The sequence below is a fragment of the Siniperca chuatsi genome, linkage group LG4 (assembly GCF_020085105.1).
Source record: "Siniperca chuatsi isolate FFG_IHB_CAS linkage group LG4, ASM2008510v1, whole genome shotgun sequence".
In the NCBI taxonomy this organism is placed as follows: Eukaryota; Metazoa; Chordata; class Actinopteri; order Centrarchiformes; family Sinipercidae; genus Siniperca; species Siniperca chuatsi.
In genome coordinates, this window is record NC_058045.1 from 6,956,846 (window position 1) to 6,984,002 (window position 27,157).

The following is a 27,157-nucleotide window of genomic DNA, read 5'->3' on the forward strand; positions in this document are numbered from 1 at the left end:
CTACATCTACGTGAAACACAGTAATGTGTCTGTCTTGTGTGTACTCCCGGCCTCAAAGAAGTAAGCAGCAGGTGTATCCATGAGTTTCTAGATCCCGCACAATTGAAAGTAATTTACCCATGTTATCTAAGTGACTGAGTTCTTAAATTTTTGGTTGTGTTGTGTGTGTACAGAGTGATACATTTCATTTTATATGTTCATACATAATTTTCTATCCTTAAATGCATGTGTTTTGTCAATGACGTCCGTAAAAACTGGCACAAACGGTAGGAAGCTACATTTTCCCCGTAGCACCTGAATGCAGCAAAGCGCGGTGGCAAATTACAGCGTTGCCATCCTGTGATTGACTAACTCGACTGACCAATCAGCGTGACCTCTTCAACATCCTTAGCCAATCACCGGAGGCGGACCATTCTATTATCCAATCACATTCCAATGGGCAAAGTCTAATTTTGTTGTAGTCCCGCGGCAGATGATGGGAAATGAATGAAGCAAGCTAGCAATTAGCTAGCGACAACAACATCACAGCATATTAACTGGTAATATGCTGCAACAAGAAACCACTGAATAATAAATTCATTTGGGCTGCGTAGAGGACCCACCTACTGGCTTCCGCATGCTTGGCACATCAGCTAAGCAGGACAGCCAATTGTTCCTGGGTGGATGTGCTAATAACAAACGTTAGCATGCATGTGAAGGAGTCACTTGGAGTCTATGCAAGATTGAAACTGTCTGAATCAACGAAAAAAACACCATCTCGACAGGGTAAATACTTTCAAGAAGACTCGTTTTAGCTCGAAACCGAATTGGGCTGGCTAAGTCAATATGCAGTTTGATGCACAGTGGTAAACGCTAACAAAGCTAGCCAAATGTTGGCTAGTCATCGTTAGATGGCCCTGGTGCAATAGATGTATTGTCTAGTTTACTTCTCGTTTTCCAAATCTAGTGGTGACGTTAAAAAGCGAAATCTGTCGTAGAACTTTTGGTTGGACTGTGAGTATGTCTGGTTTGTAATACTGCCTAAAAACCTGCTAAACGTTTACTATGATGTTATACTGGCAGCCGTGCACTGTGTATCCCAGTTCTGATTTTCTTGGTAAAATAAAACAGAGAAAACTATACTGTTTAACCCCATTTTGTGTCACTCATACAGGCTGAGGCAACAGTGCCACCATGTACCCGAGCCCTAACAACCCAAAGAAACCCAGCTGCATCAGCAGCAGCATCACTGAGCTGCTGGGTGCCCTGTGTGACTCCAGCCTGTCTGGGGTGTCATGGAAACGCCGTGCCCTGGGAGGAGTCTCAAGAGAAGCTTTCCGCAGAGCTCTCAAGAAGCGAGCCTACGGCGCCCTGCTGTCCAAGCTATTTCAAGATGGCACCAAAGGGTCTGCCTCAGGGCCGAGTGCCACAGCTAATACACCACCCAGAAACAAAGTCCTGATGATATGTTTTGACTTGCGTGTGGCAGGGTGCCGAGAGGAAGCAGAGAGGTTGGAGGAGCAGCTGGGGAGGCTGCCGGAGGGAGCATCCTCTGGCCTGAAGGAAGTAGAAGCAGTCCTTGAGCTTTTGGTACATCTAGCTGGTTCAGCACCTCCACCCCCTACCTCTTTCAGCAGGGACTACATGAGACGAGAGAGGCCCGTGCTGCGGAGGCCTCGACCCTGGGGCTACCAGAGTGAGGAGCTGCAGAGGCTAGAGGCTCGGGCATGGGGTCTAGTGTGTGGGGAGGAGTGGGGGACTTTGGAGAGTTTGTGCGGAACTCAGAGGTTGATGGATGCCCCTCCAGGCACAGGACTGCTGGCTCTGAGGACTAAATTGGAAGCGGAAGAAAGATTTGAGAGGGAAACCAGGCTGACGCTGTTTGGAGCACTGCAACACACTCGTACCTCAGACATAGACATAAGGCTGGACCTGCCTCCTGTTCCCAGTAATATTGATGTAACTGGGCTGACTATAAGGGTATGAGACTATGGCTTAGTCTAGTATCTAATCTAATGCATGCTGTTTAGTTTGAGTTGTTTTGTCATATGGCCAGGTCAGCCCAAGTTCATTTTAACATGCCAGTTGGTTCATATTTGCACAAGTGTTTTAGGTTTAAACCCCAGTGTTATGCAACGGTATCATCAAGCTTAATTGTTGTCTGTGCAGGTCCCTTCCTATTTAGATCAGTCTGAGGATGAGGGCTTCCAGTCAGCTTCCAACCTGACCCCAGACTCTCAGTCAGAGCCCAGCCCCATTCCAGACATTGATATATGGGAGGCTGCCCGCACATTTGAGCCTGGAAGACGCCGCTGCTGGGAGTCTGTTGGCTGGTAAGTGACACGCCATTTACCTAGATGTGACCAATCTACAAAAACAACAAAATTATTTAATGTGGTAGGGGCTGCAACTACCAATTATTTTTGTGATTTATTAATCGGTCAATTATTTCTTATTAACTGATTAATCGTCTGTGAAATGTCAGAAAATGGTGAAAAATACCAAGTGTCTAAATGGTGATGTCTTTAACTTGTTTGTGTTGTCAGACCAACAGTCCAAAACCAAAGATATTTAATTTACAACGATTTAAAATAGAGAAAAGCACACAGTTTTAAGAGTTGAAACCAGTGTATGTTTGGCATTTTTGCTTCATAAATTATCAAAGTTGTTGGAGAGAAAATTTCTGTTGATTGACTGGTGAATATTGTAAGCAACATCACAATACTAAGTCACAAGAAGCAAAGCAAAAGAAGCATTTAGCAAGTAATAGAGTGAAACCTACGAAGTCAACAATGTATTAGAGAACTCCACTCATAGTTACTCATGTTTTCGGTTTCGCTCTCCCTCTCTGGAACACAGCACCAAATTTTTCTTAATTTTTCCTACTAGCCCACCTGGAAAAAAGGAGTCTCTCTATCTAACAGAGGGAGGCAGGGAGGCCTTTGACCAACTCTATCGTCTATGGGAGGGGGAGATGAGGGTGGTCAGCACTAGTACCCCCTCTCCTCTCCTCCCGCTGCCCCTGGACTCTCAGACACAACTCGTGTCTGACCTTCTTAATGTCTTGATCGGAGTGGCGTCCACGACCTTCCCTCTCAACCAGGTACATTTCATTATCTTTATTTATCAGTCTCTTAAACGTGATAAAATGCAATTGAGCTGTTGTTTTAGGGGTCTGTCAGACTGAGGTGATAAAAGTGAATGAAGTGATAAAAGCACTGTGACAGCATACAATTACAAAAAAACACAGTGAAGAGAATCAGAGAGCAGAATCAATGGACAATGAACCCAACTGACTTATAAAAGCATATTACCTCAAAACTACAAAAACAAAATTAGACAAAAAAGTCTGTGTCAAGCACATACACAAGTCAGTCGCCTGATGAGATACATTAAATGATGAAAAAATAAATGAAAATATTCCTAATGCCGAAAACCAAACCATAGGAGAGCTCCTCTGTTGCTTTATTGTTTCTCATTAAATATGAATTTAATACTTATTCTCTTGTTAACTCCCTCAGCCCTTTATGTTTTCTCTCCTCTTTCCTAGCAGACTTTTATCATTAACATGCAGGCTGGTACAAGAGGTAGACACAATATCACGAACACCTGTATAATCTAATGTAATCTAATACAATAGCCCTGCCTCTAAATCAACTTCTGCAAAGCTTATAATGTTAAAAGTTTTGTTGAGACTGTCAGAGAGGTGTTTCTGTAAACTCAAAGGTAATCTTTGAGGATGTGGTTTGTGTTATGCTAGATTGCAAAATATTGTCTGTGTTATTTTTGTCCACCCAGAAGGATCCTGTCTAGGAACTTTGTTATATTGTCCTTCCCATGGTTGTTTTATGAGCACTGGAAACAAACACCTGATTATGTATTGCGGTCTAATATACACCACAGACCATGCCTTCAGAAATCACCATGGAGGTGACTCTGTGACACCCTCAACAAAAATTCAATATTATAAGCTTTATAAAGACTGCTTTTGCTGCAGGGCTATTTTATTGGATCTTATTAGACTGTACAGTTATTCATTGTATTTTCTCCACCATCTGTAAATATGTAATCTCCTTTCCAGAGTGTTCAGTTTGATGTCAGACCTGGTGTGTGCGTGTCAGGAGCCTCTCCAGAGAGTGTGTCTCGTCTCTTGGGGGAGCTGGCCCAGTACGGCACCTACTATTTGAGGCTTAGCCGGTTTTCTCTGCAGAGTGCTGACAAAAAAGGCCTAGTCTTTCAGGTATGTTTGTATAATCATCATTAATAGTGCTGACTGCACATTGTACCCCTCCCTTCTCCACTACATGGGGCAGTTGTTGTTACCAAGTTGTTGTGGTCATCAATTCAATTCAAAATACTGTATTCATCCCTCAAGGGGCAATTTGAGACAAGTGAGTTTGCAAACACAAATACACAAACATACATGAATAATCTAAAGCTACAAATATGATAATGCAAGAAAGAGTTTTAATACACAAGGGTTAATGGCGGGGGAAAATCTGTAGCTGGCCAACTGGCCGACAGTATCCAACACCACAAAGGCACATTAAGTCAAAAGGGCACAATATGTAAAAAAATAAATTGTGTTTCTCTCCAAGGCTTTTACAGGTGGTCTGCGGAAGTATTTGCATTACTACAGGGCTTGTGTTCTTAGCACTCCAACCATCCTCAGCCTGTTGACTATTGGCTTCCTCTTCCGCAAAGTGGGCCGCCAACTAAGGTGAGGTCAAACACAGTTTTTTTTTATGCTGGTGTCTAGTGTTAATTTCACACTTCTGAACCTCAACCTCACCCAGTCGGCAGTACAGTCGTGTCCCGACAGAGAGGACTTTGATGCAAATATCATCTCAGATCAAACAAATCTCTGCTTTCTTTTTAATCTAAGGTACCTGTCAGAACTGTGCTGTGTAGATGGGCCTTTGGGTGCAGGCCAGGCTACCTTCCCTGTGGTGAGTGCTTTTTATCTGCAAACTGCAATATGTCATTCATCATGGCTGTGTTTAGCCTATCAGATGGGATGTCAGCTCAGTGCCATGTGGCTCTTCTCAGGGTGTTAAACTGCTGTCCTACCTGTACAATGAAGCACAGAATAACTGCAGCAATGAGAACTATCCGGTCCTGCTGTCGCTGCTGAAGAGCAGCTGTGAACCTTATACACGGTCAGTCACTACGCTTTTCATGCAAATGCCATTTTGTCTTCAAAACAAAATAATATAACCCAAGGACATGACTTCATGACTCATTGATATGCAGAACTTGTTCTACTGATCTTTTTTTCCAGGGATTGTCAGGACTGTGTCTGACTGTTTTTACTGTGCTTCACTTAGGTTTGTGTCTGACTGGGTGTATAGCGGCGTGTTTCGAGATGTTTATGGAGAATTCATGATCCAGGTCAATGAGGACTATCTCAGCTTCAGAGGTGAGGCGCCACACGCCGTTGCATAAACGCTCTGGCTTCTGTCAGCAGGTTCTGAAAATGAAAAGCCTGCCAGACGGATTGTCTAGCAGAAAAAAAAATAGATTTCATTACAGCCTTTATTGCCTAGTTGGATTTGTCCTTGTTTCTATAAAGGATGTCATGAAGTTATTGGATGATAATCAGTGGGAAACAGAATCAGCTACCACAGCTGTGGGGACCAGAGCCATCTCTGCTCAGTAAGCCACAGGGACAAACACAAATAGATAAGGTTCCTTTATTCTTTTCAGTTGGTACACCATGCTGGCTAAAACAAAAACATTTTCTGAAATAAATAATTTTTTTCTTGCATTTCTTCTCTTGTAATTGCCCTTGACAAATCTGGACTAGTCCAATTAATGACTTGGCTCTTTAAGGAGAGTAGAGGAGTAGAGTTGAGACAGGAGGAGATGATCCTTGCAGGACAGATAAATACAGACCCGTCTGTACTCTACAGGAACTGGCTGACTGACAAGATTTTTAATATTCACTGTTTGATTATAGAGACACATTAATTTATTACAGCTCAAGTCAAAATGTTATTGTGAGGGTTACAATTAGGGCTGCAACTAATGATTATTTTTATTATCAATTAAATTGCCATTTTTTTTCTTGATTTGCAGATTTAATCATTTGGTCTACAATACATCAGAAAACAGAAAAACAATGCCCATCACAATATCCATGAGTAAAAAGGTGATGTTACTCGGATAAAACAAGAAAAATATGATGACAAGTTCCAAAACCCCCAAAATAACATTTACTATAATGTAAGACCAAGAAAACCAGTGAATTCTCACATTCATGAACCTGGAACCATCAGTGTTTTGGCACTTTTGCTGGAAAAGTGACTTTAACGATTAATGGGTATCAAAATTAACTAAACAACTAAATGTTGCAGTTCTTGTTACAGTAATAAAATGGTATCGTATATACAGTCAACTCCTAGGAATAAAACAATTCATTTCTTAGATTTAGTATTTTAGGTTGTTGTTCAGAAGTGAAGAAAACAAGATTTGAACAACATATTTGGGTAGAGGTGTAACAGTAAATCGATAAGTCAATCAACAGAAAATGAATTAGCAACAATTTTGATAATCGATTTAACATTTAGATTATTATTTAGATTATTTTTCAAGTACAAATGTCCATCTTTCGCTGGCACCAGCTTTTCAAATGTGAGGAATTTGATGCTTTTATTTTGTCATAAGATAGCACCATGAGTATTTTTGGATTGTGGGCTGTTGGACGGACACAATACATTTGAAAATGACACCTTGGGCTCTGGCAAAATAAAATGGGCATTTTTCAGTATTTTCTGTCATTTTGTAGACGAAACGATTCACTGAGAAACGAATCAGCAGATTAATAATCGATAATGAAAAAAATCATTAGTTGCAGCCTTGTATTAGGGAATTGTTTATAAGTAAAGAATAATCTTTATTAAATCCTATCCCCCAGATGAGTACACACTGCTTCATGTTGACAGTACTCCATAAATATGGTTTTATATGAATCATTACAGCCTGTCCAAATATTGTATGTCATGCAACACCCCATTCAAGGTCAGACTATCACCTCGGCTTTGTCTGGCTAAGAGGTTCATTTGCTCATCGGCCACACCTCATCAACTCCTGCTGTGAACCTCTGCACTTCTCGCTCCTGCTTTTTGGAGGACACACAAATGTCATTGTTCTCCTTGAAGTCCGTCGGCCAGGGAAGCAATCAGCGGCTAAGCTTTCTTGGCAAGCCGCAGGCTTTCTGTAAAGAGCTCTGGAAACTCAGTGCATTCATGTTCTCTTATGCTTTTTGCTTAGGATCACTGAGCTAAGCGCTAACAATTTCCAAGTGTTAATTCAAGCAGCCAGAGTTTTGCCATGCCCCGTAAGTCATACTAATAAGGAAAAGTTTTAGGCCAAGTGCAGGCTGAGTATTACTCCACCAATATTGGTTTTTGCACTTTGGTCGTGAGTGTGTTGTACTGTTATCAGAGGCATAATGGACAAGTAAAACTACTTGGTCTAAATTGTAGAACAGCATGTAATAGGCATCTTTGAATTTCTGCAGACAAACACTTCTGGGTCCAAGGCTACACTCTGATCTCAAAGGATGTGGAGGATTGTGTGCCCATCTTCCTGAGACACATTGGCAATGACGTGTACGTCTGTGGAAAGACTATCAACCTCCTCAAGATCTGCTGCCCACAGGTTTGTTTTGCACATTTAACACATTCATATATGCAGATGGGGAATTTTATGCAGATGAATGTTGCGTAAAGATACCAATACATATAACCTAAATTATATTCTTAGTTTATTCAGTACAAACTGAATTTTTGACTGTTGTGTGCAGTGAATAAATTAGGCATATAAAATGATTACCCTACCATAATTGATCTGTTTTTCTTGCTGTTAACAGCCATTCAATGAACTTCGTTGGCTTAGAGATGCACAGATCGGCACAAAATCCACATGCACTCCACAATTATCTACCTGCAACAACAATGATTCTACCCATTTGGAAATCCATACTACCCAAAGGGGATGGGACAAATAATCAATACTGCGATATATGGGGACACAGGCTCTTGCAAAACGTCATCAATACACATGCATCAGTATTGTGATAAATTCTCTTGTGGTACTGAGGCAGAGGTGTTTTCATTCTTTATTGCAGACATTTGAACTCTGAACTGTTCTGCTCTCTGTCACTGCAAACTTCTTCCAGTTTGAGTCCTGCTTTGTAAAAAACAAATATTGACATTTTAGATATAAATTTTCCTCTATTGTGACAGTGCCATCCTGATTTATATGGGGGTGAAACGATTTGTCGATTAATCAATTAGTTGAGCTTCAGAAAAATCTGTTTTGATAATCATTTAAGTCTTTTTTCAAGTAAAAATGCCAACCATTCCCTAGTGACAATTTCTAAAATGTGAGGATTTGCTGCTTTTCTCTGTTTTATGTCATCAATGTAAACTGAATATTTTTGGGGTTTGGATTGTTGGTCAGACATAACAAGACATTTGAAGGTGGCAGGAAAAGAAGTTATGATGAGCATTTTTCAGTCTTTTCTGATATTTTATAGACAAAACGAATAATTGTTTAATCGAGCACAAAATTGCCAAATTAATCGATGATGGAATTAATCATTAGTTGCAGCCCTAGGTGAATGAGATGATATTAGGGCTGCAACTAATGATTATTTTTCCCCCTTTTTTCTCAATTAATTGTTCCATAAAACATCATAAAATAGTAAAAATCACAGTTTCCCAGAATCCAAGGTGGCGTCTCCAAATTGCTTTTTGTTTTGTCTGACCAACAGTATTCAGTTTACTACAATGTAAGACAAGTGGGAGCAGTAGTGGCTCAGGAGGTAGAGCCACAGCCGCCCATTTTGACTATTCACATGTCAAAGTGTTGAGCATGGCAGACCGTCAGTGTGTGTGAATAGGTGAATGTGAGGCATAAATTGTAAAGATTTTTGTCCGTTAAGGGAGAAAAGTATAATGTGAGTACAGTCCATGTGCCATTTACCATATTTCAGAATTGCCATTGGTATTGTGCTCTAACTATTGTCAATGTATGATCACAAGTTACCATTTGATTCCCAGCACTACTGGCTGCAAAGCACCTGTATAAAACCCTAAGCTTAAGAGTTGTCAATGTACACTTTGCATGACGACAGTTAGCATGCCAGACAAATGAAAAGATTCAGTGAAGTGGTATTATGTAATCTAATTGTATTTAATTTCCTCACTTCTCTGTGACTCGCCTGCTGATTCACCAGCACATGATGTTTTTTTATGACTCGACCTACCTGACCTAAACCGCAGGGCCCATGCTCCTGACTAATTTGCATTCTGTAACTATAGTGTTTCTCTGTATGCTAATTTCTGCTAGTGTTGGGGTCTGTTATTCCTGGATACTGCAGGATGGCTATGAAAACATGGGAAATTATGGATTGAAAAACATGAAGTGAATGGATTGTTGCTAATGTGCTAACTAATGCCTATCCAGTCGGTTTGATGTGCCTTGAGATGGTGGATTTTTAGGAAAGAAGTAAATCGTGGCTGATGTTTTGAATGAACCACCCAATGCACTACTGGTATACTGTGTGGGAATTTTTGGCATCTGTGATATCAAAACACATGATGTCACCAAAATAAGACATCAGGATTAACACTTAAAACAGTGAAACATTTTTTAGTACTAACTTTCTGTTAACTGTGTGTTTACAGCACTACATCTGCTGGTCAGAGCTGCCAGTGCCTCGCATTGCTGTCACCTTCTCCATCCAGGAGGTGGAGGAGATTGAGAGGGATTGTGCTGTGTACCGTGGACGCATGGAGAGGGTTGCTAAGCACAGCGCCATCAGCAGGGAGGAGCAAGTACTGAGACACATGCATATTGTTCCCTTGCAATAGCATCTTTCCTGTGATGTATTTTTACATATTTTCTTCTGAAGTCTGAACTTTTGTTAATGTTGCTCCTCCTCAGTTATATATGACAGAGCTTTGGTCAAATTAACCTAAAGAAAGATATAAGAATGTGTTTCAAATGCAGCAAATGTTACATGGCAATCAACATGGTGTATTACCTTAATAAAGACACCATTATGTCTCTGCTAGCTGACTTAAATGGAACTTTTAAACTTCATGGAGTGAAGGCAAACCTGCAGTAAGACAAGTCATTACACAGGTATTGTCCCTTAAGACAGAGAGAGGAGTTTCTTTTTTTTTTTTTACATGTTCCATGATGGTGACACTGCCCCTCAAGTACTGAGAATTTCAACAGCGAGTCATTAAAATGATGCAGCTGAAGTCTGGGGCTTGCACACTGCTTGATTTAGTGTAACAACCTGGTTTGTATGGCCTTTATCGTGTGTGCTGCTGGCTGTGCTGACTGGCAGAGGTGGGGGAGAAGAGGTGAGCTACAGGGCAGGCAGGTAGATCTTTGTTAATGATGATTTCTTGTCCATCTATTGTAAGGCCCAGCGAGCAGAGCAGGCACGCCAGGAGCTGATCAATCAGGTCAGAGAGTCAGCAGCCAAAACCCTGGAGAGCATCCGCGGTTAGTGTTACACTTTCACACACACACAAACACACACACTGCGAGTATAATTTTATATAGTGCTTGAGATATATATATATATATATATATATATATATATATATATATATATATATATATATATATATATATATATATATATATACACCTCTCGCATGCGGCTGAGCATACTTTTAACAAATGGCTCAGCTTTGAGTCTACTCTCACTCGCTTGTTGACTTTTGACTACGTTTCTTTCAACTCTAATCATTCCTCTCCAGAGAGCAGCAGAGATGCACGGGGCAATAGTAGTGAGGAAAGCTTTGTACGGCTTCCAGTATTATGGGCTGTGAAATCTAATCATCGCTCGTTTAGCAAACTCCTCACATCATTTATTACTCCAAAAGATGTGTGGCAAAGTTTGGGAGGGGGGTGGTGCAAAGTCTGGCCTGATGCTCTATGCGTGTCTTGGCATAGGCATATTTGTGTGTGCATGAGACAGATGGTGATGTTGTTTTGTTTGTGTGTGTGTGTGCATGTAAGAGAGATGGAGATATTATGTACTTTTCTATGTGGGGGGGTAAACAGCCCACTGTTATCTCTCTCAACTCCTGTAGGGCGGCAGGTGTCACAACGTCTGGCTGAGGAGGCCAAGAAGAGGGAGCGTTTTGAGGAGCTGAAACAGCACCTGGAGCAGGAGCAAGAGGTAGTAATGTGTGTGTGTGTGTGTGAGAGAGAGACTAAAATATGTTGTGTGTGAATAAGAGTAACAGATTTAAAAATGTGCTTGTGCTTTTGGAAGTGTTGAAAAGAGAAATGTGTGAGAAAGCACGATGGTGAACAAGTGTTTGTAAGAGAGGAAGAAAAGACGGTGTGTTAAGGAGAGACCAAAACAAGACAGTCTCTTATTTCCTATATTTTGATAGTAATCAAATATTAAATTTGTAATAACCTATTTGTTTTGGCCACTTTGAGGCAGCAGAAACAAGTTGTGAGAACAAAATCACCTTTAAAGTTGGTGGTATGGTGAACTTGTTAGCAAACAGTTACTATGGATTAATTTGGATTTGTGTTGTCTCTAACAACCTTACCAACTCCTGAGGGAAATATCTGGCTCTTTAGCTGCTAAATGCTCCACTATGTTCACCAGCTAGTCAAGTTAACTGCGTCTGTCTGCTGTTAGGTGCTGAGCAGGTAGTTTCGCTGAAAACTGCTGCCTGCTGTGGCTGAAAATGAGAGAGAGAGAGAGAGAGAGAGAGAGAGAGAGAGAGAGAGAGAGAGAGAGAGAGAGAGAGAGAGAGAGAGAGAGAGAGAGAGAGAGAGAGAGAGAGAGAGAGAGAGAGAGAGAGAGAGAGAGAGAGAGAGAGAGAGAGAGAGAGAGAGAGAGAGAGAGAGAGAGAGAGAGAGAGAGAGAGAGAGAGAGAGAGAGAGAGAGAGAGAGAGATTCTCTGTAGGTTCATCATTACAAGAGACCCCTTTCACATTGTTGCATTGTTTTCAGATTGTCATTTAATACATTATACGTTATTATAAAAAATATTGATTATAGCTGCTTTAAAATGTGTCAACACATCTGTCAGATCAGAAATGTATGCTAATAAAAATAACAGGAAAACAATGAAATTTGGATTCATACACTTCACCCACAGCTTTTGATGCCCATTTTAGAAGCTGAAAGCAATGTGTGTGTTTGTGTGTGTTTGGCACCAGTGGCGAAGTGCAGCCAAGAAGAAGCAGGAGGAGGATGACTTCAGCTTTGCCAGAGAGCTGAGGGACAGAGAGAAGAGACTACAAGCCCTGGAGGAGCAACTGGAGCAGAGAGCCAGGTCCGACAGTTTTTACAGCCACTACTAGAGATGTTAATGTTTTATTGATGATTGATTAATCTCTGTTAAGATTTTATTTCATTTAGACTATATTAACTGACAATGTGCAAACATGATGTGACATCAGTTCCATCTGTGTGGGATATTTCAGCGGCTGGTACTTGTGCTAAATTTCCTTGCAGTTGGGATTACAGCATGATGCTGCAGCATGAGCAAATGTGATCAGAGCCTATAATGCGAGCACGGCACAAGTGGATTTCCATCTGATGGCTAAAAGTTGTTAGTTAGCTCGATGAGGTGTTGCAGGTCAAAGTTTACCAAAACTGAAGAAAGCGCCCGTCCCCTACAGCTTTTCACCTAACCAATTCACGGTGGCTTCCTTTACCATTCCTGCCTTGCAGTATTATTTGTTGCAAAGTTTCAAGATTTAAATACCTTTATTGTTTGGGATGTGCTGTGAAAATATTGCATATTAATTGTGAAAATATGGCTTCCATTGAGGAAAAACATTGATTTTATATTTTGCAGGCCCTTACTGATTAATCATTACAGTGACAATTGGAAAAATTTTATTCAGAGCCTGAAATGCACACACAGGCATATGGCAGGCCAATACGCTTATCAGAGTCCCTCATAAGCACATGGACATGAAAGCTTGAGTTTATCATTGTAGAGTAGAAAGAACACTGATTGCTGGATGATTTGCACTCAAATTTAAATATGAATTATTCAGTATTCAAATAAGACATATGTTGTGGAATATCAGACTTGTCTGCAAAAATTCCATCAGCCCATCTGTGTTTAGGAAGAGTAGCGAATATTAATATTTAGCTGTCCTGATGTAAGTTGAGTATTAATATGAAGCTAATGGAAACAAAGCTACCTGGTGACTGAATGACCTGGTGGGGGAAAAGGACAAACCTGTAAACTAGAGGTTGCATATTTGATCGTCAACAGTCTTGTCTCCTGTCTCCACAACATTAGAGCTGCAACGATGTGGTTGATTAATCGATCAGCAGAAAATGAACTGTCACTATGTTGATAATTGATTTATGGTTTCGAGTAATTTTTTTTTAAAGAAAAAATGACAAAATTCTCTGGTAAACTGAATGTCTTTTAGCTCTGGACTATTGGTCGGACAAAACAAAACATATGAAGACATCCTTCTTTTTTCGCTATTTTCTGAAATTTTTTAAACCAAATGATTCATTGATTAATCAAGAAAATAATCAGTAGATTAATCAATGAAAATTATCATTAGCTGCAGCTCTACATGACATAAACCCTTTATTTCATGTATGTCAAGCCATGTATGTCAAGGTTTCCCATGCATTTACTGCAGGGTGCTCTGGTTAACACCCTCAGACAAATAATTTACTTATAATTTGTGTGTTACTACACTCGAATTCTAGGAAGGAGCTGATTGCTCAGTATAGCCATCTGTCAGAGGAAGCAGCTCGCAGAGAGAGGCGGGCCCTGTGGCGGGTACAGCGAATGAGACTTGACGAAGCCCGTGCTCAGTTCTTCATGCATGACAGGCTGCAGACTCAGGTTTGTAATACATTAACATAGATAACACACACAGAGGACAAGGAAAAGATGATTACAGAGATTATTATTATTATTATTATTATTTAAGGTAAGGAAAGTAATTTAACCAAAGCTCTCATGACTTCTTTCCAGACAATTCTAGAGAAATATCCTTTAGGCCAGGAGAGACCTCCCATGGAAGTATTGCCTTCTGTTCCCTCAGCAAAGCAGACTGCACCACAACCAACACTGGTATGACAACACACTGGTTTTGACATTAATCCTCACTTCTTTCCACTTAATGATGCTCTTCAAAAGTGTGTGCTATAGATGTCCTCATTAGTATCTTCTCTTTACAGGATTCGTCTCAACAGCAGCCAGAGAAGACTCAAGAATCTGATGCTGTATCACCACCACCTGACGTATCTTCCCAACCCACCCTCACCCTCCTTACAGTAGACCCTGCCCTCCTCTCTGAGGACATTGACATCAATGATTTTCTCCATAAGTCACCAAAACCTGACAGTCAGCAGGTGGACATGGCCCTGCAAGAGATCGGCTCTGACCTACCTGAAGTGTGTCCTACAGCACAACTAGTAGACTATGATTTCAGTGCCCCCTTTAGTCCACTTGAGGGTATCACTGGCCAAGCCTCAGCCCAGTCCTGGCCTCGCTGGGGACCTGCAGTCCAGCCTGACTTGATCCAAAACCACCCCTCTTTTTCTCACATCCCCATAGGAGAGAACATGTCTCAAGTCCAGGAGACTATCCCCAAAGCCAGCCCCTTTGGCCAAGCCTCCAAATCTAGCATTCCTCTAGGCCAATACACCCTAGAGGAGCCCCAAAATACATCTAAAGCAAGCGTTTATGGACATCCCTCTCATGCCTCAGTGCATCTAGTAGATGGGAGTGGCTCAATGACAGACAACAAGCAGGCGGAAACTGCATCTGTGATGGAAGAGAAGACTGAAATGAGGAATTTGGAAAGTAAAGTAGAAGCAAATGAAGATAAGGTTAAATCTGTTGAGGCTACAAAAGAAGATGATGTGGTTGATACTGCCCATTCTCATCACAAAGTAGTGACAAGTCTTTCTGACTGCGGTGGGATTGAAACACCTGATGCAAGCACTCAAGACCACAGCTCAGATGCTCAAGATAAAGTTGGTGAAAATAGTTCTTTGCCAAACATTCATGTCTCCAGTGCACACCTAAAAGTTGGAGAGCTGGTTTCAGATGCTGTTGCCCCTCAGCCTTCACCTAGCATCCCTGGACGTTCCTCTGATGCTCGCATAAAGGTGGGACAGTTTGTATCAGAGGTAACTGCTCCTCTTCCATCCCCTAACGTCCATGGTCATGCCACAGATTCACACATCAAGATTGGAGAACATATTTCGGAAGTTGATGCTCCTCTACATTCCTCCAGTGTTCACGGTCACTCTACTGATGCTCACATTAAAGTTGGAGAAAACGTTTCAGAGTTTGTCGCTCCTTTTCCTACTCAAAATATCCACGGTCATGTCTCAGATGCCCACATCAAAGTTGGTGAGCATGTTTCAGATGTAGTTGTGCCTCTGCCCTCCCCCAATGTTCATGGTCACAGTTCAGATGCCCACATTAAAGTTGGAGAAAATGTCTCGGATGTTGTTTCACCACTTCCTGCTCCCAGCATACATGGGCACTCCTCTGATGCTAATATAAAAGTGGGTGAATTTGTGTCCAACATACCTGAAGCAAGACTTCGTTGGAGTAAACATGGGCATGCCTCAGACTGCACCCTTCAACCAGGCTGTGCGGTATCTGGAACTGAACCCGCCTTGTCTGCTCTACCTGGAAGCTCTTATGGTCACTCCTCAGACTCAGCGTTGGGTACTGGATGTGTAGTTTCAGGAAATGAACCCAAACGTTCTCCTCTACCCAGCAGTGCCCATGGTCATTCTTCAGACTCAAATTTAGGCATCGGATGTGTTGTGTCCAAAACAGAACCACTTCCATCACCACTACCAGGCAGCGACTACGGCCACTCCTCTGATTCGACGCTGGGGGTGGGTTGTGTGGTGTTGGGGACGGAGTTGCAACCCTCTGGACTACCAGGCAGCACTTACGGCCACTCATCAGATTCAACGCTGGGGGTGGGTTGTGTGGTGTTGGGAATGGAGCCACAACCCTCTGGACTACCAGGCAGCACTTACGGCCACTCATCAGATTCGTCACTTGCAGTTGGATGCGTGGTGAAGGGCAAAGACAGTGGACATCAGCAGAAGACAGAGGACAATGATGATGGTAAAGGTAATGAATAATATTAAGTGATACACATTCTGGTGCACTTAAGTGCCATTTAGTAGGCATAGTATAAGATGTTATGATTTATTTTATTTTTTAATTTAAAAAAACATTTTTAACTATTATTATTTATTCTGGAAAGTTTCACTGAGAGGAACCCTCTCTTATGCAGGAATGACCTGATCACATTCACACAGTTACACACATTCACACCTGGAAGCTGCTCGGTATAACCACAGTCTGATCTGCTGGCCACTGAGCAGCTCCACTGGCTGGCAACTAACCTTAAATGATCTTTGATGCAAATGTAATCCAAATCAATAAACTTGCTCATATTTTCTTTTCTTTTTTTAACTTAATTTTAAATGCATCAACTCAAGACACAACAGAACAACTAAAAAACAGAGCTGATGATGACAAATAGCAATAAAGAAGAAAATAAATTAATTAAATCCATGGGAAAAAGACAGGTGTTTTCTACACTTACACACATTATACATAGTTCTTCATAAATACGTCTATTTTCAATTGCAGCTTTGGTGTAATATTTTCCTTAACATAAACTAAATAAATGTTTTCTTTCCACTGTGCACTGTGTATTTTGAGATTGTGGCTTTTACCAGGAGACTGTGATTCCCCCCCCCCCGATAAGCTTAGATTATTATTTGGTATGTTGTAAGGTAAGATGCGAAGAATAAAAGTGCAATATTGTAGATTTTGGGCAGTAACAAAAGATATGGGTAAAAGTCCCCTACCAAGCCACAACCTCTCCAACATAAGTCAGGTGAATCTGAATTTTGACATGAAATGAGTTTTAAAATGCCTCATTTTGACCTTCCATTCAAATCCTCTCTATGTTGGGCTTTTTGATAGGCTATGTCCGTTTTCAAATGTTTCCTCCAAAATATTCATATCAAATGGCCATTTTTCTTTGATTTCCAAACTGTTGTCAGGGGCTTCATGCCTTAGGGCTTCAATATAATACCCACTTTACCCTGTTTTCACCCTAGTATTGTCATACAAAGCTTAGTGTGAGATTTGCATGTTCACTAATTGTTTTGTTGTACTGTTGAACCCACTCTGCCTTTGCATTGAAAAGTCTGAAAACCCTAAATATGTTTCCAGACTTGGACTGGTAAATATGATGTTTTTTTGCCCTGAACCATTGGTGTTAAGAATTGTGCCTAACAAATGAATATCTCACTGAAAATTGTGTTCTGTCTATGTTAAAGTAATTGTTTTAAATCTCACTTCAGGTTATAAATCGGACCGCCCTGGTGAGCAGCTGGTTGAGAGCATGGGGTCCTGGGCAGCAGGCTTCGGTTTGTCCCCTGGAGAAAAGTCTGAGCAGGAATACCTCTTGGCTTTGTGTGCTCAGTACCAGGTGGAATACTATGAAGACTGCTACAACCTAATGGGTTAGTTGAAAACTTGACTGTGCCAAAGGAACCATTAATCTTTGGCCATAGTTAATGTTCAAGATATGAGTATTTGTGTACATGCTAAGGAGAATTTGGGCAGTAAAGCCACAATTCTAAATACAGTGGTCTCTGGTTTTTGTTGAAACTGTTTTAGAGAGGTGCTGATTTGAATTTTTTGGCCGTTTTGGATTTGTCATTTCCTTGAATTATATTGCATCATACTTAGAGGTGTTCCTAATATTTTGTCCACCCTGTTTATATTAATGAGGGTAAACTAAATATTAGAAGCACCTCTTTGTATATAACACAAGTCAACAGCACTACATCCTCCAAATGACCATAAAGTTGAATCAACACCTCTCTAAAACAGTTTCAACAAAAACTTAATATTATAACCTTCATTAAGGTAAGATTTATTGCAGGACTGTTGTATTAGTCTGCATTAGTTTTAGCTAGGTGTACCTAATAATAAACTAGCAACTGAGTGTAGTGTAGTTCTCAGTTGACAAAAATACAATTGATCGTTTTTTACTTGACATTAAAAATTTTGATTAGGGTCAAAAATTACTGTGTGGTATGTCTTATGTCTTCATGTCAATCAGCCTTGCCCACTAAGGTGTCATTGTTGTATTGAAACAGTCTCAACAACACGTACCGCAAGGTAAAAAAACAAGACTATTTTGTACTTGGGAAACAAATTGCCAAATGTTGACAACAACATGCCAAAGTGTTTAGACAACCATTTGTTGTTTGTTGTCAGCCAGACTATTGTGCTGAGAAAAAGGTGGTTTATTCACAGGTATCAACAAGTACATATATTTGGCTTTCATTAGCATAGCAAATAAGAGAGACAATGTAACTACAAATAATTGCCAAAAGGGAGCATCTGAATAGAAAACAGAAGTGGATCCAAAACAGAACCCTGAGGAACTCCACATTTTAACTCTGTAGGAGAGGACATGGAGTTATGTAGAATAACAGAAAACTTTTAGATATGAATTCAATTAGTTAAGAACAGTGAGAGAACAACTATTACAATTTTATGTTCAGTAGTATCACAAACCAAACTAAGATCTGTGTATGTTTTGTATAAGGTTGTCTTAATAATGCTATCTCAATAGCAGAAGCCTACATTTTATTTAAAGCTTTATTTCAACAATTCACCTGGATTAATTTCACAGCAGCACAACTGAAGTGTAGTAGGTACTGTATTCCTATCATAAATCAAATTAACGTAAATTGAACTAAATTAAATAAAATGTCTCTAAAATTGATGCTCTTGCACTTTTTTGGTCATTTGTTAAATAATGACCTAACCCATTCTTTTATCAACCTAAAGGGTTGTAGCATGTAGTACAAATCTAGTTAAAAATTAAATGGGCTCCCCCTGATCTTCTGATAGTAGAATTTAGTCTTAAATATTTTTTTTTTTTTAAATTGAACAATATGAGCATATCTACGTGGTCAAAAGTGAGTTGTACAGTCTGTGCAGCCTGTTTACTCCCCAATGTCTCTGAAATAACTTAATGAGAAATGAAACATCTTTTGAAATACAGCAAAACATTATGTCATACTGCAGAGAAATGAAAATGAAAATGCTTACTTTGTGTAAATTAAAACATGTTCAGGAGTGATGTATTTCTAGAGGCCGTTAAATACTTACTCCATCAACAGAGGTTGCTTAAAAAGCAGTGATATTTCATAAGGGCATTAAGTCTGGTTTATGTTTGGGTGGGATGCATCATGGCACGTTGAAGTAGAATCCTATCTTTTTTACTCTGCGTGTGTAGTTCAGTCATACTGCTATTTTTCATGCCGGCTTCCAGGATCTCCATGGAATCACTCAGAATCTACTCAGCCGAATACATTTTCCACACTACTGATCAAAGTCAGGAGCCCTAATTATTCAGGGAGAATTACCATAAAATAGAGTGGACAAAATAACTTGAACTTACAATATAATTATTAATAAATATTAATTAAACCACCCTGCAGTAAACACTATCCATTTTGAAGCTTTTGTGTTTGTTGAGATTGTGTCAGAGGTTTTGATTAATCTCTAAGGTCATCAGTAATCGGTTGATTTATTTTCTCAGTTATTCGATTAATCATTTAGATCATAACATTTTAGAAAATAGTAAAAAGCCCAAGTTCACATATTCAAATGTCTTGTTTTGTCCAACCATCATTCAGAAACCTGAAGATATTCAACAATATTTAACATTTGAGAAAGTGGAACAGAGACTTTTTACTTTGCACTATTTAAAACAACACTGTTTTCTGCAGTTTTGAGAGTGATATTTATTCAGCAACATGCCTGTCATCACCTTCTCACACAGCTTCGTCCCCCGAGTGTCAGCTGCTGAAGCAGGTAACTCGGGGCCCCTGGGGTCTTCCTATGGACCCCACACTCCGCAGAGCCACTGACACCACTGCTGTGCAACTCAGCGAGATGGTTTCCCTGCCAGTTCTGATAAAACACTCTGTCACTACCCCGCTCATCACACAGTGAGTATCTGACTGAAAGAAAGCTGCAAGAAGAAAGGGTCTGTTTTGTGTTAGAGAGGGATCAAATTTGTAAGCACATTACAAGTTATAGTTATTGTAAGTATGAGTATTGAGTGTCTGAGAAAGACATATTATTATTTTACATACAAAGCCAATTACTGTGTTTGAGAGAAATGCAGGTGTGAGGTTTTCACTGATCTCTTGTCATTTTTCTGCTACTTCAGGCCACTTAAACTGTAGTTGAGTGCGCATTCTGCACTGGAGGAATAATTTCAATTTTTATTAGCTTCCATCTTTGTAGGATCCTTTTTCTGTTTGAAATTCCATAAAATTTCCAGACAAGCTTGTCAGTCTTCACCTACAATGTTTTTGCACACTATGCAGTTTAGACTTTGTGTGTAAAGAAATGGCTTTCTCATCTCTTTCTACTACCTTACTGCACACAGAGGGGATGAAGTATATTTAGCGCTGGAATTCATAGCTCAAAATTTTTATTAACACATTTTTATCCCATGCTTAGACGATGCAGTGGAGGTTGCCAGAGATTTTCAGCTCTATTTTTATCTCTTGCCTGCTGACTTTTTAGTTAAAGAGAACCTTCCCTAAAATCCACTGTTAACATAAATGTGAATTGCTCAGGAATAATTTAAAGTAATGGGAAGGAGGAAGTCGTCCAAAAATGTGAAAAAACGCTGGTATATACCCTGAGCTTTCTGCGGAGCTGATGTCTATCATCCTCACAACCTGTATCAAATTTGCAAGTCAGCATCATTTTCAGTCCTGATTCTTGTGTCAAAACTTTTCTCTCCTTATCTTGGTCATGCTCTCCTCCACCTTCCATCCTCAGTGTATCTTTGGTGAACAAGGCAGTGGTGGACTACTTCTTTGTGGAGTTGGGGGTGGAAAGACACTTTGAGGCGCTGCGCCACTTCCTGCTGATGGAGGATGGCGAGTTCGCACAGTCCCTCAGCGATCTGCTCTTTGAAAAGGTGAAGCTATTTTACAAGTCATCTCTATGCACATTCAAAATAGGGTGATATATTGCATTCAAGGAGAGGACAAGAAAGGACATATTGGAAAAAGATCAAATGTTCTGGTCTCACTTTGAATGCAATACATTTTAAACAAACTCTTTCTGTTATTTGACTGATCAGCACTGCATGTGTTTAATGTTAACATGGGTAACCTTGTAAACTCAGTGATTGTATCCAAAAACTACTAAGTACACGCAATAATACCCTTAAGGACAGGCGTACACCAAAACTTGAGTACACAATTAGCCATCATTTAGAAATGTATGAGCCACAGTTGGACTACAGAAGTTACACGACTCTTGTGTGAGGGTTTGTATTTTCTCCTGCAAAATGCAATATAATATCCTAGAGCTTGTGTGTATTGCAGTTATACCACACATAGCTTCTCAAAAGGGGATTGCTATTGTGATATGTACAAGAAAAACTGAGCACTCTGAAAGCAACTCTAATCAATATTTTTGTATTGATAATGGATTCAATTACTATGTGTAATGCAAAAGGGGTCTCTCGTTGTGACAAAAATACTGAGGATTATCATCCAACCCTGCAGTTCCCTTCAACCTAATTGAGCTTTTCACTGCCTTTTAAACTTGTTGTTTTGATTTTACGGCCTACAAAGTTAAGTGTTTTGGTCCACTCTCCTCCGTTCTCAGCAGCGTGATTTTCAGCAGCAGCAGCAGGCTGCTCTAAAAACCGACTGTACCAACACAAAGACAAAGTTAGCGTCTAGCTGGTGAACAGAGTGGCGCATTTAGCAGCTAAAGAGCCAGATATTTCCCTCAGGAGATGGTGGAGAAGACAGAGCTTAAAGAAGAATGAATATTGGACTTACTTTTGTCACGTGCAAATAAATGATAATGTTGCTCCGTATCTGATGGAAGTGCAAATAAACAACTATTTGCTAAAACACTCACCATATTGATAATCAAGAACTCCAGGCAATATTATCATTCATTTGGAGTTGTGTTTCTGACCACCTGATGAAAGTAAGTCCAATATTCACTCTCTTTTCGCTCTGTTTTTGGTCTCTACCAAGTCCTGAGGGAAATATCTGGCTCCTTAGCTGCTAAATCGACTGTGTCTGTCTGCTGTTTGGAGCGGAGCAGGTACAGTGGATTTTTAGAGCTTTTTCACTGAAAATAGCTGCTTGCTATGCTATGAGGAGCTGCAGATTCAGCTGATAATTCTCTGTAGGTTCATCACTACTAATGACCCGTTCATTGTCACATTGTTTTCACAATTTCATTTTATACATTGGTATTATAAAAATATCAATTATAGCTGCTTTAAACTCTATAAGTATTTTATATCTGATGTCTCTCTGAACCTGTTTCGCAGCACATGATGCGTCACTGCCAGATTCCTAGACTACTTCTGTCAAGCCTAAGCTTCCTGGTGTGCAATAACAAGCACAGCCTTTGCTAACACCTTGGTGCTGTTCTGCAGAAACATTCATGTGCATCTGTCTCTTGAGGCCCATGAGACAGAAGGTTTTTGTTCCAGCCAAACATTACAGCAGCTGATTTCACTGATTAGCACACCTTCAACCGGAAAACGAGCTAAACATTGTGATCAGCTACCTGTAGTGTTTGTTTGGAATGAAAACCTTGATAGCACATTTAAAACAACAGGTGTATGGGTAGTTATCCATGTTTGACCTTTGTGTATTTATTTAACCAATGTCTCCTCCACCCAGCTGGGCAGTGGCCAGACTCCCGGCGAGCTGCTGACCCCCCTGGTCCTGAACTCCATCCTCAGTAAGGCCCTGCAGTACAGCTTACATGGGGACACCCCTTTAGCTGGCAACTTCACCTTCGCCCTGCGCTTCCTCCCAGAGACCTTCCACCCGCACGCCCCTGATTCTCTCAACTGTCTGGAGCTACGCTACAAGGTGAGGCAGTGTCTTTTAATGGAGTGAGTAACAGAGTGTGTACGCTTGCATGGGTGTGCATGTCTCAGCATGAGTGGCATCTTGAATGTGACAACCTGTCATGTTTTGACAAACTGCTCTGGGTGTGGAAAATTAGCATATCACACACTTAAATGGTTGAACCTCATGGATTGATTGGAGTTGGGTATTTTGGATGACATGCACAGTGACTAATGCTGCACATATTGTCCTCTGCTCTTCACCCTCCTATCTCTCTCATGACTGTTCCCTCTGCTGAATCTCCATCTTGTACCTTTCCTTAATCTCCCTCCCTCACTTTCCCTGTCTTTATCTCTTGCTTCACATATTTTACTTTGCTGTTTCTCTCCCCATATATATTTTCCCCATTCATCTTCCTCTTCTACCCCCCATCTCTCACCACTCTGTTTTCCCTTCACAATCCTCTCACCTCCTTTATCAACGTCTCTGCACTCACACTTTTCTCCTCCCCTCCCCTCGCCTCATCCGTCACTCTCCTGTTACCTGTTTTTCCCCTTTTCTTTACTTTCTTTCACACTCACTTGCTCTCACACCGTCAACCCTCCCCCCGGCACCTCTGTCTCTTTTCCTTTGTGTCATCTCCCAGGTGGACTGGCCGTTGAACATCATCATCACGGACAGCTGCATGAACAAGTACAACCGTCTGTTCTCGTTCCTGCTACAGCTCAAACACATGGTGTGGAGCCTCCGCGAGGTCTGGTTCCACCTCAAGAGAACAGGTGAGAAGGTGGGAGCTGTTGATTCAGGCCCAGCTCAGACGTCGTCTTTCCTCTGAGAAGGAAGTGCTAAGATTCTTCCTGTTGTGCTTCAGCTGTTTATAAAATATTCATGGGGGTGAATGTTGCGATTCCTTTGTTTTATTTATACAAAGCACATCTCATACCAGTGGAATTGTTGTAAAAGAGTGTGCTTCAGTGGGTTAGATAGTATTGATCAGTGAAAGCTTGTGTACAGACTACATAAATTGATATACTGAAGGGGAAAAACAAAGTATTAAGGTATTAGAGGGATGTAAACTTCACCGATTATAACATTAATATTACTGATCACCAGGGGAAAATGTGGATGGATGATTACTTAATACAGGACACAGAATGCATTTTTTTGGCTAGCAGGACTAACATGACTGCACTCAAAGAAAAAAATGTATGCTAATACAGTTAACCAAGTTCTGTCTGTATCATAACTATAGCTTTAACTATCTTTTTTTTTTCATTACTGATTCATGTGCATTGATTTTTGCCTAAAAGTATAATAAAGATGAATCCCTGTCAGAAGTTCCCAGAGCCCAAAGTGAGCTCAAATTGCTGAGCAACAGTAAGAAAGAGCCCAAAGGTATTGATTTTACAGTGGGATGATACAGAAAAGCAGCAGATCTTCATATTTAAAAGTCTGTAACCAGCAAATGTTTATTTTAAATCCCTGCAGCACTGATCATGACTTGTTCCCATCTTTGTTTCCCTCAGCGCTGGTGAAAGGTGCAGGTCGCTCGGTGCAGTTTCGTCAGCTGCAGCTTTACAGACATGAGATGCAGCATTTTGTCAAGGTGATACAGGGTTACATCGCCAACCAGATCCTGCAAGTGTCCTGGAGCGAGTTCACAGCCAAGCTGGCCACTGCCAGCGACCTGGATGCCATCCACCGCACACATGCAGATTACCTCAACAGAGCCATCTTCAGGTGAGGGCTGGAACTGCATATGTGCATATTACTGTATTTATTGCAACATAATGATTTCTGTTATTTCTGTGCTCAAAATAGGTGATATATGATCATTTTCTTCAATTGCATTCTACGAGAAGACATTTTGGAACAAGACCAAATGTCCTTGTCTCCCCTTGAATGCAATATATTTTCACTATTACTATCTGGATTAATTGTTTGGTCTATAAAACACCAGAAAGGAATGAAAAAGGTCCATCACAATTTCCTAAAGCCCAAGGTGTTGTCATCAAATGTCTTGTTTTGTCCGATCAACAGTCCAAAACCCAAAGATATTAAATTTACTATAATGTAAAAACCCTAAAATCACACATTATAGAAGGTGGAAGCATAAAATGTTTGGGATTTGTGATTTAAAATTAGCTTTTTCTTTTGATTGACTAATAGTTGCAGCTTTAGACCAATCGATAAATCAAGATAATAATAGTCACTTGCAGCCCCACTGGGTACAACTTCTTGGGACCCCAGACTGCTCATATACAGAAGGACTCAAAACTACATGTTGTTAAAGCTGTTTTTGTGTTATGAAATTTAATAGACAGCAAAAATCTAATTTAAATCACCAGGATTTCTGGCTGCAACACCACAGAATGCAGAAAAATTCAGGGGAGTGAAATCATTTCTTCAGGCTCTATACAGGCACAGCAAGTTGAAGTGGAACACTCTGCACCCATAATTTCATAGAAAATTAATTCAACCTCCTCGTAACAAGTTAATTAAAATTCCAGCTGAATCTGAGGCTAACTTTTGAACCTGATGAATGATTTAATCTCATTAGGAGAGGTTGTCGGAATCACATTTTTCTGTGTATAATTTCAGCTCATCTGAAAAGTCATTTCAAAGTTCCTTGTCATGTTTCTTAAACTTTGCACTCTCCCCTCCCCAGGGGTTTGCTGACAGAGAAAGCAGCTCCGGTCATGAACATCATCCACAGCATCTTTAGCCTGATCCTCAAGTTTCGGGCCCAGCTGATCGCACGGCCCTGGGACAGCCAGCAGGGGGAGGCAGTGCACCCCAGCTTTGTTGCCATGCAGCAGTCGTACAACACCTTCAAGTATTATTCTCACTTCCTTTTCAAAGGTGAGGACAGAATATTGTTTCAGATCTGACTTAATGCATTCACCCACATTTACATTCTGGGAAATAGTTCTGATCCTGTCTTGTTTTTATTATTCTCAAACATATTTTTATTGAGTAGTTTGATAACAGTGATTCAGTTGTTTCTCAGTTTAACAATAATAAAGTTGGAAACAAAATAATCTTTAATGTGAGTGATGGGAGACAAAATCCACAGTCCTCTTTTTGTGCAAAAATACATCCCAAAGTTTATCTTAAGATAATTAACTTTGAAAGATACCCAGATACCTCAGACTACTGAAGTCTAGTCTTTTAAGTACTTAGTTCCCTCTTTGTGTTTCCACATAGTATTTCCTTACTGAGCCACAGTAGAGGGATCGTATAACAAAGAGGGAATTTCGTACTAAAAAGACTGTAATTTTGGAAGATACCCACTAGATTTTTCTAACTCACCCTGCTCATATTAGCTTCAGCTCAACTTAAGAATGTATTTTTGTACAGAACGAGGATTGTGGATTTTGTACTATGTCACTTATATTGGAAGCATGTCAGTATGAACAGGAGGAAAGATTACAGCACGCAAAAATGTTTCAATGTACATGTGAGTATTGCTTGTGGTGGGGAGAACACAGAATTAACAAATGAGAAATAATTATAACTGTATTTATAGGTATAGCATTTTCCTAAAACAAAGTTACAAATTGTTTTATGTTTCTTTTTTCTCCTCCCAGTGGTGACCAAGCTGGTGAACAGAGGCTACCAGCCTCATCTAGAGGACTTCCTGCTTCGCATTAACTTCAACAACTACTACAAAGACTCCTGAGCTGTGTACTGGTGTATATGTTGTACCTAAGTGTGAGTACTTGACATAATACAGGCCATTTGTTAGATACTTATCCAATGCACCATTGTGTACCACGCGTGTTTACATTTTTGGAATCCACTATATGTGTTTATTAGACAGAAGACAGATACTCAGACGTGTATATAATACATTAATTTCCAAAACACATTTAAAAACCCACCTGTGCTTTATATCAAGGCATGGATTTGACATTCAAACCACTTTAGGCAATCACTGTGCAGGATTTGAACTACATGTCTGTGTGCTTGATGAATGGCTTTGCTTCTAAAATTGTATACTGCCAAAGCTTGTAATTGAGATGAAGCGATGCCGTCTGTAATATCTCCCATGTTCAGGTGTGCCTCCAGCTGTGTAGATTTTAAGTGCATATAAGTTAAATGTCAATTATATGTAAATACAAAAGCAAAATGCTTTGTCTAATAAATGCTTTATTCTCTGGTTTTGATCTTAAAAGTTCTTTTGTGATGTAAAGATTGCAT

General features: G+C 40.3%; 1 protein-coding gene across 2 annotated transcripts; it reads left to right on the forward strand.

Moving 5' to 3' along the window:
* The first annotated feature begins 436 nt into the window (after nucleotides 1–436).
* On the forward strand, nucleotides 437–27,116 carry tubgcp6 (tubulin, gamma complex associated protein 6). 2 transcript variants are annotated; one of them, XM_044192873.1, is made up of 25 exons: nucleotides 437–765; nucleotides 1,154–1,959; nucleotides 2,149–2,312; nucleotides 2,869–3,082; nucleotides 4,061–4,219; nucleotides 4,578–4,699; nucleotides 4,865–4,928; nucleotides 5,029–5,138; nucleotides 5,307–5,398; nucleotides 7,502–7,641; nucleotides 9,675–9,824; nucleotides 10,425–10,506; nucleotides 11,103–11,191; nucleotides 12,196–12,311; nucleotides 13,724–13,862; nucleotides 13,995–14,093; nucleotides 14,201–16,127; nucleotides 17,378–17,539; nucleotides 19,882–20,050; nucleotides 20,898–21,039; nucleotides 22,781–22,975; nucleotides 23,601–23,733; nucleotides 24,481–24,694; nucleotides 25,623–25,816; nucleotides 26,545–27,116. In XM_044192873.1, the coding sequence occupies exons 2-25, from the start codon at nucleotides 1,174–1,176 to the stop codon at nucleotides 26,634–26,636; spliced, it is 5,754 nt and encodes a 1,917-aa protein (XP_044048808.1). In that variant the 5' UTR covers nucleotides 437–765; nucleotides 1,154–1,173; the 3' UTR covers nucleotides 26,637–27,116. The 2 variants fall into 2 exon arrangements, with proteins under 2 accessions (XP_044048808.1, XP_044048809.1); XM_044192874.1 differs by having other exon boundaries at nucleotides 14,201–16,121.
* Nucleotides 27,117–27,157: the final 41 nt, after the last annotated feature.